This window comes from Hylobates moloch, unplaced genomic scaffold (assembly GCF_009828535.3).
Source record: "Hylobates moloch isolate HMO894 unplaced genomic scaffold, HMol_V3 SCAFFOLD_4, whole genome shotgun sequence".
NCBI classification, from domain to species: Eukaryota; Metazoa; Chordata; class Mammalia; order Primates; family Hylobatidae; genus Hylobates; species Hylobates moloch.
This window is the reverse complement of record NW_026652279.1, coordinates 79796675-79812298: the sequence shown is the minus strand read 5'-3', so window position 1 is coordinate 79812298 and position 15624 is coordinate 79796675. Positions and strand designations below refer to the sequence as shown.

The following is a 15624-nucleotide window of genomic DNA, read 5'->3' as shown; positions in this document are numbered from 1 at the left end:
TCAAGGTTAAATAAAAGTATAATCATGCAATATTGAGTTTTGGATTGGTGGATCTGTTTGATGTTTATTTGTTTGATTTTGAGGGGGTCAGTGGGGGTGTTGTTAGCTTATTAAAAATGGAACAAAATATGTGCAGCTGAGAATGTAGAAAATACATTTTTCTACAGAGATGCACCAATATTTGGTATCTTCAGATGTTATCTCTAGGTAGATTTACAGGTTAGTCATAGAGCAGAAATACAGGACAGAATCAGTGTGCTATAATGACATTCTCTAGAACCCATTCCCTTTATTTTCATTTTAGGAAAAGCCTTTACCTCCTCTCAAAGACCTCGACCTACCAGCCCATTTTCTCCTGACAGTAACACCAGTGCAGCCCTGAGTCAAAGTCAGAGGGCTCGGCCCACGAAAAAACACAAGGGAGGGCGGATGGACCCACAACCAGCATTGCCTCATCGACGGGAAGGAGTGCCAGATGGTAGGTTTCTTCCCTCGACTCTTGTTTTCTCACTGAAGAGACGTGCTCCATGCAATCATTTACTTAGATTAATGTAGTCATGGGAGATTAGCCATTGCCTCATTACATAACAAGACAGAAACCTGGCAATGTGGTCTTGTTTAAATAAAACACCACTTTTAAAAACAATCTAGAATTATTTCTATATTATTAGGCCTCAAGAAATACATGCCATACAATTTTTTGAGGTTTTTTTTTTTTTTTGCCATTCTGGCATCTTTCATAAATGCATTTTAGTGAGCATTTAAGAGTAGGAAAGAACATAAGCTGCATGTGCACTTGTATTATCAGAACTTTTATAATATTAAATTACAATATCTTAGCCGGTATTTCACTTTTGGAAAAAAAGACTTTTTGAAATGACTTAGTAATTTGTTAGTCACAAATTTCAGAACCAAAATCAGGTTACAGTAGTTGAAGAGTGTCTTAGTCTGTCTGGGCTGCTATAAAAAAATAGTCATGCATTGTAAGACAATGTTTGAGTCAGTGACAGACTGCATATAAGACAGTGGTGCCATAAGGCTATAATACTGTATTCATGCTCTACCTTTTTTGTTTAAATACACAAATATTTACCATTGTGTTATAACTGCCTGTAGCATTCAGTACAGAAACATGCTGCACAGATTTTTACCCCAGTAAATGGTATGTAGTCAGCTATACCATCTATGTTTGTGTAAATATACATGACACTTGCATAACAACGAAATCACCTAACACCACATTTCTCAGAACTTATCTCCATCATTAAGTGACACGTGACTGTACCATAAGCTGGTAGATTCCAAACAACAGAAATTCTCTCCACAAATCTGGACTCTGCAAAGTCCAAGATTAAGGCACTGGCAGATTTGGTGTCTGGTGAGGACCCACTTTCTGGTTCATAGAGGATGCCTTTTCATTGTGTGCTCACATAGTGGAAGGGACAAGGTTCTCTCTGGGGTGTGTTTTATAGGGTGCTCATCCCTTCATGAGGACCCCACCCTCATCATCTAATCACCTGCCAAAGGCACCACCTCCCAATATCATCACATTGCGGATTAGAATTTTAACGTATGAATTTTGGGGGTACACAAACATCTAGACTCTAGCAAAGGGTCAACAAACTTCTTCTATTAAAGTCTAGATACTAAATATCTTTGGCTTTTGGGACATATGGTCTCTGTCACAACTACTCAACACTGTCATTGTTGTATGACTGCAACTATAAGAAAAGTAGAATAGGCCGGGCATGGTGGCTCATGTAGCCTGTAATCCCAGCACTTTAGGAGGCTGAGGTGGGCAGATCACAAGGTCAGAAGATCAAGACCATCCTGGTCAACATGGTGAAACCCCCTCTCTACTAAAAGTACAAAAAATTAGTTGGGCGTGGTGGCACATGCCTGTAATCCCAGCTACTTAGGAGGCTAAGGCAGGAGAATTGCTTGAACCAGGGAGTCAGAGGTTGCAGTGAGCTGAGATCACACCACTGCACTCCAGCCTGGGCAACAGAGCAAGACTCCTCCAAAAAAAAAAAAAAAAAAGAAAGAAGGAAAAGCAAAGCAGAATAATGGAAATGACTAACTTCCAATAAAACATCATTCACAAAATGGGCAGTGGCTGGATTTGGCCCATGGGCCATAGTTTGCTGATCTAGCTCCATCTTTTTATTTATATATAGCATCCAATATTTGAATATTTGCTTAAACACTGTTAGTTTCAGGAAACACAATATTGCTGGAAGATATCCATGTTCGATAATGAGTATTTCATTAGCTTTACAGAATATAGTCTATTTCCCATATTTTTAATTTAATTTTTATATCTTTTAAAGAATGAATTAAAATATGTATCCTGAAGTTACATTCTAAGGATATGTAGCACATATTTAAAGTGTCTAGTACAATGTCAAATGGAAAGGTAAATTTCTTTTTTCCTTTCCCGCACTGTACCCTATGAGCACACAAACATTATCCTAACATAGTTCAATTAAACACCAAAAGTGTAAACTTTTAAAAACTGCACATTAGAACCATCTGGGAAGCTCTTAAAATATACCCTAGATATTCAGATTTAATTATTCTGGGGTGAAACCCAGTTACAGGTAATTTTAAAGCTCCACAAGTGAATCTAAAGTATAATGATCTTGGAGAAGCTATGACCTAGTCCTTAGCACGCTTACACTTATCATTATAGGACAGAATGAAGCTTAGTTGAAAAAGAAGAAAAGTATTTGTTTTTTATTAGTTTGGGGAAGGGAGTGTCCAATCCTGCAGTCCTATTTGTGCTTTCTTTTGTCATCTTGCAAAGCTAAGAGGACTTAAAAAGCCAAATATATTGTTCTACATACTTTCTGGTTTACTTATCTTTCCTGCTTCCCTTGTTTTCAATGGAATATGAAAGTTAAGGGTAGAATTGAGATTTTTGAGTCTCTATAAATGTGTATCCTGTGGTGAGTAAAAATGGTCACCACGGCCTTTCTGCCTTAGATGTTCAGAAGATTAGCTGAGCACTTTAAACTATTTGTAGTGTTGATCTAATTCTTTGTAAATAGAAAGGACTACTTCACTGAATTGCTAGTTATAAATCTAGTAATTGATAATTTTGTATATTTTTTCTGTTGTGAATATTGTGGAAAGAGCAAAATGTCTAGGTATAGAATTTTCTGTGGTTTTTCAGAAATGTTTGAAGATAATATTCAGAATATGTGGAAGATATAAAATACAAATCAACAAAATACAGATCTCTTTTTTTCCTAAAACACTTTTATTGCAAGCTTTTTTAGAATGTTTCTTTAAAGCAAGCTACCTCCTAGTTTAAAGTATGATCAATATATTGCTTATCTTTCTAAAAAACAAATAAGTTTCTAAATTTTCAGAATTGCCAGCATTTCACCAAGGGGTTATGGATTATGTGTTATTAGAAAATGATACATTTTAGAAGTAGTGATATAGCAAAGGAAATTTCACCCCACATATCTTCCCAAGTGCTTAATCCAGAGCCATTTTAATTATGATACAGTGCAGAGACATTTATTTTGGATGGTGCGCTACAGGTTATCCTTAAAAACATTGTTATTTTGCAGCAAATGCATATGACTCAGCATTTATACGGTATGGATCCATATGTCAGAAATAATTTCATAACTTTTTATGTAAAAATCAAGTTGTTCTTTTTGGGAAGGCTGATGCTTAGCAGCATTGAGTGTACAGACATTTTACAATAAACCTTTTGCATTATAGATTTTACAACAGTGTTTGCTGTCTTCTAAGCAGTATTGTAAAGATGTAGGCCTTTTTAGCACTGGGATACCATCATTTTCTAGATCAGACCTTTATGGTTTCTGAGGAGAAGACAGAACATGAGTGGTTGTTGGGAGGTTGTAATGGCAAGTGGCACACATCACTTCTATTTCATTGAAAACAACTCTGCCACGTGGTGTGGTGTCAAACTAACTACTGGGGTGAGAAAGCAGCCTTCCCTATGTCCCACAAGAGAGATTATGAATGATGGGAAATGTCAGTCTGTATCCTAAAGACTGAAAAACCCACACACATCTTAAAGGGTGTTCTTCTCCGTTTTGTAAAGTTTCTCCAAAGCAGGCATTGCTGGGTCCAAATCTTGTATTCCATTTGTCTTATAAATCAAAGAATACCTTGGAAGCCAATATATTAACCAGTGCTAAAAAACGAAGATAGATGTCGCTATCCATCAACCTGATTTTCCTAGATAATTTATTTCTAGCCTATTCTCCCTTTCACCTAGCTTTTTTTTTTTTTTTTTTTTAAAAGAGAGTTTTGCTCCTGTCACCCAGGCTGGAGTGCAATGGTGCAATCTCAGCTTACTGTAACTCCCACCTTCCGGGTTCAAGCAATTCTCCTGCCTCAGCCTCCCAAGTAGCTGGGATTACAGGCATGCACCACCACACCCAGCAAATTTTGTAGTTTTGATAGACAGGGTTTCACCATGTTGGCCAGGCTAGTCTCAAACTTCTGACCTCGGCTATCTGCCTACCTCCACCTCCCAAAGTGCCAGGATTATAGGCATGAGCCACCATGCCTGGCCCCTTTCCCCTGGTTCTTAATGTCCTGTTCAGAGAAGGGGCTCTTTCTCAGCTCTGCCACATACTAGCTTTGGCCTTTGAGCAAATAAATTTACATATTAATTAATCTGTTCATTCAAATAGTTATTAAGTATATCACATATAATAGACAATGGGAGCCAAACAGACAAAATCCCCTGCCTTTTTCTATTTTAGTTGAGGAAGATACATAAAGACCAACCTAAGTACATACGTGAACGTATAAGTAAGATGGTGATAAATGTTATGGGGAAAAAACAAAGGGAAGGGAGTTGAGAAGTATAGGTGTAGGGAGGAAGTATTATTAAGTAGAGTGATTGGGGAAGGCCTCACCGGGAAGGCAGCATTTGAGAAAAGACTGGAATAACATAAGCAAAAGAGTAATGCTGATATCTGAGGAAAGGTTATTCCAGGAAATGAGAATGGCAAGTGAAAGCCTGAGACTTATTTGATAAAAAGGAAAGGGAACGATATGACTGGAGCAGAGAGAGAAACAAGACAGAACACGAAGTCAGGCAAGCAAACAAGGGCTAGTGTTTGTGAGATATTTAAGCTACCACAATGACACTGGCTCTTACTTTGAATGGTAAACCACTGGACAGGGTGTGTATACGTGTGCACGCGTGCATGCATGTGTGTGTGTAAGGCAGGGAAGTGACATGACCTTATTTATTTTTTAAAAAGTCATTCTAGCTGCTGTGTTGAGATGTACTAAATGAGGCAAGGTGGAGATTGTGGAAGCTACCTAGGGAATAGATGATGGTGGTTCATGCCAAAGGAGAATCAATGGCAGTGTTAAGAAAGGTTGGATTTTGGAGGTAGAGCTAACGGGAGTTGTTATGAAATTAACGTAGGCCATAAAGAAAGCAAACCACATTACTCTGAAATTTTGGCTAACTTGTAGAATGTAACTGTGACCAACCGAGCGAAGAAACACTGCAGAGGAAGCATTTTTTTTTTTTTTTTGAGACGGAGTCTCGCTCTGTCGCCCAGGCTGGAGTGCAGTGGCACAATCTCGGCTCACTGCAAGCTCTGCCTCCCGGGTTCACGCCATTCTCCTGCCTCAGCCTCCCGAGTAGCTGGGACTACAGGCGCCCGCCACCACGCCCGGCTAATTTTTTGTATTCTTAGTAGAGACAGGGTTTCACCATGGTCTCGATCTCCTGACCTCGTGATCCGCCCGCCTCCGCCTCCCAAAGTGCTGGGATTACAGGCGTGAGCCACCGCGCCCAGCTGCATATTTTATACAGGATGATCTAGAGCTGATTTTGATACATGAAGTTTGAGAAGCTTTCTAAACGCCTAAGTGGAACTGTCCGGTGTAGATCTGGTTACGTGAGTCTGGAGTTCATGGGAGGAAAGATCCAAGCTGGAGATTTTTAGTTTCTTGGCCTCTTCATTTTCTTGTCTAAAAACGGAGGGTAATAATGGCACCTATCTCACTGGACTGTTGTGTGCCTGAAAAGAGCTAATCCTCAGTAGGCCAGTAAGAGACTTTATAGTGAATTGATTTAGTGGAAATGAATCAACATAGAAATGAATCATAAATTTAATTTAAGTAAATGTATTTGATTACATACTTTTATTTTTCAGAAAACCATTCTTAATCCCATTTCTTTTTCCAATTAGTTTATTTCAATGTGCATGTAATGTCCTTTCTTCTTAAAATATACAAACTCCAAGGATATTACTTATGAAGCTATATAATTTTAGGTTAAATTAAATAATAATCAGAATTTTAGCTGGCATAAGCAGATGCCGTTTTGGCCATTTTAAAAATTAAGCTGCTCTGATGGAGAATAAAAATCAATGACAAGATAAGTTATTTTGGAAGAAAATACAATAATTTCTCCTCACTGGCAGTCTAAGTTCAATAAATCAAATGAAATAATTAATTTGCATTTATAATAACATAGTGAAGGAAGTCAGTACTATCGAATATGAAGGAAACACCAAACTCATTGGATTATCCAAAAAACAGATATCTCAATATTGGATTAGCTCTTCATTTTGGAAAAATATTCCAAATGCAACTTTATCCTCCCAAACGGAGACCCTGTTCCCTTCAGTTATTAGCAATTCATAATTTCACATGAGGACGTACGTAAGAACTGGCAGTGCTGCTCCAACTTAGGAACCCAGAGGAGACACTCCAGAGACTAACATTATCAATCCAATGCAGATTAGTACCATTTTGCTCATAAAAGAGAGTATAAAGGTTCTTGAAGTTTTTGAAAGGAGCGGCTTAGCTGACTGTTAAGCTATCTTTTGTCTACAAGAAATTTATACTTTTTCCTTCTAAATTTCACAAACAGAATATCATCAGAAACAACAGAATACATTTACAAAAATGGCATCAGAAATAATTGACTACATTATGTACAATATCCTCTATTAATGAAATAAGCGTATATTTTATGATATTTGATCTTTATGAAAAAATAATATAATTACGGATATTCTAAGGATGAACAAAGAAGTTTACAATAGCACGCAAGAAAAATGAGAAGAAAGTGATCCAAATTGATGTTCAGAAGATTTCAAAATCTTCAGCAAAGTAATTTCAGAACTAATACATACTTAAAAGTGAAAGAAAGAACTATGATTTCAGAGTCGAAGACATACAAAATATAAAGGTATTAGGATCTGAAGAGTTAATAAAAGAGAGATGAAAAGGGAGTTGATATTGGAACCTTAAATTTTTTCCTATCTGATATTTACTTTAAAGAGCTTTTCTGAAAAATTATCTCTTCTACTCTATCTCAAATTTCTGTGATGCATTGTCTTCTCTAGCACCATAAAACACATTCAATCTTTACTCTGAACATTGGTTATTACTTATTAAAATTAATACATTGGAAGATTATATTAGTTGTAACTCATTAGCTAACTCATGAAACGAACAGCCAGAATTGGTTGTCGAGCAGAATGTTAATTGCATTTAATAAATGTTAGTTTAAGGCTGTTAAATGTGCCACATACATGGGTAAAGGCAGTCATATGTTGCATATGACATGACATATAGTTCTAAACTTCCCAAGGGTGACATCCCCTTTGGAGATTGGCAGGAGAGCTTTTGTTCTTGGGGCCTTTTGTTAGCACAGCTTCTGGAATTTCTCGTGATCTTATTTTGTCTCATGGTATTTCTACTTTGGGGAAGGAGGGTTGGACAATGGATGGAATATAAACAATGAACTGCCCTTTACACCTTGAACGATAGCCTCAATATGCAACTGAAAACACTTTCCACATTTAACTGTTGAATAAAACTAGTCAATTTTGTTTCAATGATGCTATGGCCAAAAGACAGCAGAGAGAGCAATAATATGAGCTTTGGAAATAAATCATTGACTTTTATTTTCCCCAAATTTCTTTTGTATGGGTAATACCTGTATGAGGGCAAAGATTTTCTTCAACTTGAACTAAAACCTGTATTTTTCATTAAATTTTAGTCCATTCTAAACATTATTCAAAATTTTTAGATCTTCCACCACCACCAGATCCCCCGCCAGGTCAGGGTTTAAGGCAGCAAATAGGCCCGAGCCAGCAGGCTGGTAACGTGGAAAACTCAACAGAGAGAAAAGGAAGTTCTCTAGAGAGACAACATGCATCCAGCTTAGAAGACACAAAGAGCTCACTGGATTGCCCAGCTAGAACCTCCCTAGAGTGGCAGCGACAAACCCAGGAATGGATGAGCTCCACAGAACGACAAGAAGATACACGGAAAGCCCCACACAAACAAGGTGTCGGATCAGGTGTGTTCTGCACAGTCCCAGCAAAGTGTGGACGGTTACCATTTCTTTTCCTACCAGGTATTCTAGAAATGGCAGTTGTTTAAGGTCGTCTTAAAAACCTTTGCCTTCAGTCAGTAGTGGAATTTGGAATTCCTTAGCAGAGTTTACCAGTACATGCCTTAAGGCTGGTTCCAATGGGCACTGCTCCTCAGTCAGCCTCTCCATAGGGTCTTTGATCCCAAGAGACTTCCAGGCTTCATCTAAATGGCTCAGTAGAAAATTTTATTTTTTAGCCTATTAATGTTTATATTGAGTACTTTGAAGATCGCTAAATTTAATCTTTTCTGTCAGTTTAATCTCTGCCTTCAGCAAGTTTGTTCCTTTTGACTGAAATAACCAGTCATTCGAAAGGAGAACTCACATCAAATATGTGAATTCATTAAAATTACAAAGTTGCAGAAAAATGCCCAATCACAGATCCTCAAGTTAGATAAGGTTATACTGGGCTTGCACTTTCTCCAACTGTTAATCAGTTGATTGATTTAGTTGGTTGTTAATCCGTCTATGGGAAATGCCCTTTTTTATAAATCAAGCTTCCTGGAAATGTCACAGAAATAAATTTCATTGTTTGTAGTTAGATTTTTTTGGGGGGCAGTGGCGCGGGAGGTGGGGAGCCTGTTTTATAAACGCATTTTCTGAGACATCTCTTCTCATGTCAGGATTCATTGAGTGTTGAAACACACACATACACATACACACAATCTTTGAAAAAATGTCTTTTCACTTATTCACTCGGACTTAATGTGTTGTAGATAGGCCTCTCTCCATGCATTTCCCATAACTACATTTTGTCACAACTTGGTGCTCAAGTTTTTGGAAAATGTCATTTGTGCAAGGGCCAATAGATGACAATTTTAATATGTAGGTTTAGTGAAACATTTAGAAAGTTTACACCATTCAGGCTGTGAGAGAAAAATCATGTGCTTCTTGTCATTAAAGACTATGTAAGGGGAGAAATAGTAAATTCAGTCAGCATTAATCATAGAATAATCGCCCATACATAGAAAGAAAGTGAAAAACAGAGGGGATGGGGTGTGGAGAGGGAGCAATGAGAATACAGAGGGAAAGAAAAAACAATTTTTGAACTATTGAGTGATTATTTGTAACATATGTCATGAGTTATTTGTAGAGAGACAATCTGTAAAAAAAAAAAAAATTAGCATATTATTTATTTAAATGTGTGAGTTTCTCTTTTACTTTTCAGGACATACATAGCCCTTTAAATAATGTATTTCTGTCTCAAAAAGCAACATAAATTTTAAAAGCTTATTTAACTAATATATAGTTCTTTATCTAAATCAATTGAGAAAATGTTGCCATAATTTAAGCTGAAACAAAAAACATGTTTCTTTAATCTTAATGGGAAAATTAAATGGGAGCCTCGTTGAACTTTAGAAATTATTCTCAGATACGCTTTCGTTAAACTGTAGTTCATTGTATGCAGCTCTCTTTTATAATGAATTTAAATTTTGCAAATAATATATAACATTGTGTACTTATCCCAAGATCTCTTTTAATTTAATTCTGCTTTGGTTCCTATTGTAGGAAATGTTGCTTGCACATAGAAATTTCTTTAATATCCGGTCCTGATTAAACTTCATAATTTTAATTTTATTAAAGAATGAAATGGTAAAGTAGGCCATTCACAGTGTAATACTTAAGAGTTAAGTTTAGTTTGCCTCCATGTTGCTGTTCAATTTAGCCTTTGGGTTTTTTTTCTTTTTCAGAGGAGGCCTTGGTGCCCTATAGCAAGCCCAGTTTCCCATCTCCAGGTGGCCACAGCTCATCAGGAACAGCTTCTTCTAAGGGATCCACTGGACCCAGGAAAACCGAGGTGTTGAGAGCAGGCCACCAGCGCAATGCCAGCGACCTTCTTGACATAGGATATATGGGCTCCAACAGTCAAGGACAGTTTACAGGTGAATTATGTAAGTGCTGTAGGTCATTTAAAAGGCTATCGTGATTCAGAAAGAATCTTGGGTGAATAACATTGCCATATTAAACAAATTTCAGATTAATAGAAAACTTGCTCTGCTAGGAAAACAATCAATTGTAATTTTCAACAAGTTTGGTCATAACTTAGGCCATTGCTATATTTATTGCAGTCCATTTTTATAAATGTTTCTGCTATTTCAAGTTGGAGTTATGCTACAAAAATTAAGTTAGGCAAGTAGTCTTAACACTTATAAGTGAAATTAAATATAGTGTGTTTATCATTTTCTTTGCCTTTTTAACTGAACACAATAAAGAAATGGAGACACTGGCCTTTTGGTAGTTTTAAAGAAACTCCTAAGGAATGCTTCATTTTCAAGTTACTCTTTATTTATTTTTTAGATTTGGGTAGTCACCCTTGAAGAGTTGATCTTTGATTGTTAATTAAATTGTAATGTTTTGACTACAATAACATTTTATAAATAAATTTCCATTTATGAATGAAAACTGGCATAGGTAGTTAGTATAATTAATTTTCTAAATGTAAAATACTAGGTAATAGGGAAAGTTAAGAATGTCACAGCAAAGAATATTGAGCTCCTTGTGCTAATTTCCTCAGGAAAGTTACCAATACAGCTTTTCATTATCAGAAACATATTTGCTGAATATTTTTAACTACCCATTGGAAAAATAGCATTACCATTATCTTCACATCACAGATTGTTTGGAAGATTCTGTGAGATGATGAAAAGAGAAATATTTCAAAATTATAAATTTCTTTATTGATCTCAGTTGTCATTGTGGTTGACTATTGCTAATCTATTATTAATATTCGTTTATAATTTTAATTTAATTCATAACTACTTGAATTTTTCTTTAACTTTTTTTTGAAGTAATGACAGACTCACAGGAGTACCAAAATAGTTCTGCTGGGTGTTTAAATTTCCAAATTCTATAGTGTTTTCTTTTCTTTTACTCTTTGATCATCTCCTTCAAGTAAAATTACTTAAATTCACAAACTCATCTATCTGAAGACCTTATTTTCATTGATTATCTGTTTGCTTTGCTTTTTGTTATGCTGGTCAGAAAAGTAGAATGCTGAATTTACATTTTGTTTCTATTTTTTTCTCTCTCTTTAGAGTAAATGAGAGGAGACATACAAAGCTGCTCTGAAGGACCATCAGGTCTGAACTCATGGAAGTGATGACACTAAACAGTGCAATGAACAATTTTATTTATGTACTATTAAAAGAACTGTAAATGCAATGTAAAGACACACAGCCACACATATCCCACAGATATTTTAATTGTGTTCTTCTCTTAAGTACACCACCCACCTTAACTCTTTCTTGTCAGGAGTATATAACAAAGAAAGAAAACAAAACTCGCCCTACAGGAAGAAAAGGATTTTCCTCTGTATATAATTTCTTTTGTGCATTGCTATGCAAGCTCACTCTTTTTAGCTCTGTTCATATTATTGTCTGTTCTTATTGGTCTGTTGTACTATATGTGAATTAATAGGCTGTGGTGCCATATATTAACTTTTAATTGTGTAACTTTTATGTTTAAATTTTGCACTGCAATTTTATTTGGTGATAAGCACAAATCTCTACTCCTCATGACATGAAGAAAAAGACTGAATGTGAAGGGGGTTTCTGTACTGTAAGCTAGACTGGATAATGATGGCTGTAACAAATCATGTTAGATGGTTTTCAGTTGGGGTGTAGAAATAGGAAGATGCAAAGGAACAATGGTGTTGGCAAAGTCTTCGAATATCAGGGACTGAGTCAATAAAAAAAATAGTAGAAAGGTGGCTTTTACTATTGACAAAAGCAGGGGTCAAAAAAAAGTAGTTTAAGTCTTAAGACTGAATATGCATTAAAGTATGCAGGTAGCAAAGATGTAATAAATTTGCTTAAAAAAGAAATTAAAGTTTTATTTAGAATCAATTTTACCTGTCATTGTAATTGACCCATCTGAGAATTACAATAAGCAAGAGGAAATTAAGGTGTTTTGTAAGAGCTGTATTTATATCACGGTTTTTTAAAAACATTTTCTGAATTATCATAATTAAGCTCTCCAACTCATTAAGTCAGAATATAATATGAAGTTCCCCAAGGAAACGAACAAAATGAACTCTAGAATATCTAGCAAATAGTTAAAGAAGCAATGTATTATTAGGGCATACTCGGGCTGTTTCCAAATATAAACTCTATTGCAATATCTTTTTTCATATTTCTAATACATGTACAGTACACACTAGATAGGGCTGCATCACTTCAATTCATGACTTAAAAAAAATACAGTCTATATGCAATTTGTGTTTTATTTGATTAAGAAGTGAAGTTTGTGCCACCCAATGTAGAGCCAAATTGTACGTGCTTAAAAAGCAGTGCCAAGAGTATGTTCAGTTCACAGTAAGTAGATTTATTGAAATAAATATTTTATGGTACATTCTCAGAAATTGGCTTCCAACTAAAATACGTTTGACCCATTTTGAATAAGGAAATTGAAAAGAAAAATTTAACAGAAGAAAAAATGCATGTTTATAAACTTTTTAAATAAAACCAGACCTTGTAAGTGGACATTAATAATTGTCCTGCCTCATTTGTTTTCACGACTTTGACAACAAGAAGTTCCTGAACATTAGTCATGTATGCTCAGAATAAATGTGACTTTGAAATATATGTTAGCTACTGTACATGTATAGTCAGTCAAGTAGAAGAGGACCTTCCTGAAATTCCCACTCGTGACATTTTCCCATGTGTTTCCTACACGATTTTAAATTTTATTTCTGTCTATACTTTCAAAATTTTCCTATGATAAGTTCAGTTGTTGGTACTCTTCTAAAAATGTTCAACGTAATTAGGATCAGTTCTAAAATATGGGACCCCTTTGAGTGACAATTCGCACTCCACGCATTATTGGCTCAGTAACTAATTTATGTCATGTCGTTATAACAAAGGGATGACATAATTAAACATTTCCATCTTTTTTATTCCCTGAGACTGCATCAGCACAGGCAAGTATAGAATGTGATGTTCTTCATGGGCCCCACCAACTTTTTGGTGCCATGTAATTTATTTATTCGCTGAAGAGAAAAATAATTCTGAGACACAGTTATTAAACCCTTTATCAACTTTCTACCATCAGTGCCTGAATTCTAATGCAGTGTGATTTCTCCAGGACAAAGAGACTGAGGAAGATGAAAAATTTCTGCAAAGAGTGAATACATACTTATTCACAACGCTAGGATGTGACTTTAAATATCTCTTTATGCAGTTCCCTACCCAACCTCTTTCTATTTAAAGACAAACAAATTTCAAAGAGGTTTTGTGTTCCCTCTTTATGTTTCTCTATGACCCAGTTTAGTCTAAAACCTTAGTTCATTACATATACAACACACAGCCTTTGATCTCTGGTAACTGGCAGGTGTTGGTGATTAATAAATCAAGGCTTCAAAGTGAAGTATGTGTGTGCAGATGACTTTTGGAATAACGTGGGCACAGCATCATACCTTCCTGATTGTCTTCAGCGTATAAAAATTAACTGTTGTAATTAAAATTATGTCAGTGCAGAGCTTGTGGTTACTTGGAATGTTCTTTTAGAATAGTCCATGTTGCCTATTAAACCTAGTTTTAAACACATTGGGCAGTTAAATCATGCACCCAAAATATCACCTTAGGTAGATTGAGGGCGAGATAAAATGTTGTAGCTATACAAAGGAATTCAGAAACATTGTCAGAAATCAAAGCCTCTGTCAGCTTGCTACATGTAAAAAGCTAGTAATCAGTGTGAGTCAGATGTCAACAGAAAAATACAAATACCTATGAGAGCCACTGCAGTTTTTCATTTCATGGCCAATTCAATGAATGTGATTAGAAATTCACTGAGCTCACTCTTGGAGGTTTAAACGGAGGCCTGCATGAGGACTGCAAAAGGAAATCTGGGTGGGAGAGAATGTAATCGGATCTTGCACTCATAGGCGATGCTGCAATGCAGTCATGCCCAACAAAAGCACAGCTTCATTCATAACAGGAAACGTCTTCTTTGGGAAAATAGCTCTCTATTGGTGCCCAAACTCAGGTATGCCAGTGTATGCAGGTGGAGTCGCCCTACCCCTTTTCCAAACATGTTCTATGAGATTTTTAAAATAAGATGGGATAGTACAGGGGCATGAAAAGAATTGATTCCTTCACAGGATTTGAATCCAGTTCAAGGGAGAACGTAGAAAATTCAAAACCAACATATAAGGTATCACACAACCAAGAAAAGTAAAACCATTGCAAGTTTACTTGCGTTGAGTACAAAACAGATTTAGTGGTGTTCTATGTCATAGTTTAATGCTCTGGGTATTTAAATGTTTTCAACAGGATTTGAGTTGAAAGTCTGTAATGTGCTTTGATGGAACACCTCCCAATTTCTATTCAATAAATTTATGTAATTGTCCATTGACAATATAATTATAACAGTACCATTGAACTCTAAACTGTGGTTTATCTTCACTACTGGGAAGCAACTGTGCATCAGTATTAAAGATATGCAGAAACATAACATTCACTAATTTGTTCATCTGCTTCTGTATATTGTTTATGGAATTACATGGCAAGAACTGTTGTAAAGCAACATGTCTTTCCACATTACTTTAGAGGTGAAATTACTTTTGTTTTGCTTCTCTATAATGTGTACTTCAAATGAAACACCATACTTTAAAAAAAAAAAAAGATGTTCAATTTACTAATTTTTTTAAATCTCATAATTTAAAAAGCATTTGTTGTGATTTTAAAGTGTTGCAAGAAAAGGGATTTTGTGGCCGTGGGTAGACTTTTTATACTTTGTTTTATAGATGGATTTTTTTTAACTGTAGTTTGTTTAAGTCACCAAGCAGCGTCCAAAATCTTAATGTGTTTCATTTGATGTTGTTAGATCAGAGAAGAAATTGGCATAAAATCAGTTAATAGTATTGTCAAAGAATTGTGTATTGTGTACTCACTGGGAAAAAATAAAATATATTCACATTTCAAATTTGTAGAAAAGCCATTTATGTAAAACAAACTTGTTTGCAGACATGCCAAAAAAAGACCAAGTAGCCACTTTTAGAACTCTGCATTAATATTTTGTGACTAAATGCATAATCTCAGTTTCTCACTCAGTTATGGTTTGAATAGTGATAAATAGGAATTGGTGTTGACGTTTAGTAGTGACTAACAGACCCTGATAAAGAATACAGCAAGCATTTGAAATAGACCTCATTCTATCAGCACTGCTACTTTCCCCATACCATAAAGACCTTTAGATAGATTTAAAACAAATATCTTATG

General features: G+C 35.7%; 1 protein-coding gene across 6 annotated transcripts in view; it reads left to right on the top strand.

Annotated features, from left to right (window-relative positions):
* ROBO2 (roundabout guidance receptor 2) overlaps positions 1-15328 on the top strand; it is a 635780-nt gene extending 620452 nt beyond the window's left edge. For 3 of the 6 annotated variants that reach the window (XM_032150412.2, XM_032755094.2, XM_032150411.2), the window contains 3 exons: positions 305-478; positions 10099-10299; positions 11443-15328. In XM_032150412.2, coding sequence (XP_032006303.1) covers positions 305-478; positions 10099-10299; positions 11443-11444 — 377 coding nt within the window. In that variant the 3' untranslated portion in view covers positions 11445-15328. Of the gene's footprint in view, positions 1-304; positions 479-8059; positions 8333-10098; positions 10300-11442 lie in introns of all 6 variants that reach the window. The other 3 variants (XM_032755092.2, XM_058437647.1, XM_058437646.1) reach the window with 2 other exon arrangements.
* Positions 15329-15624: the final 296 nt, after the last annotated feature.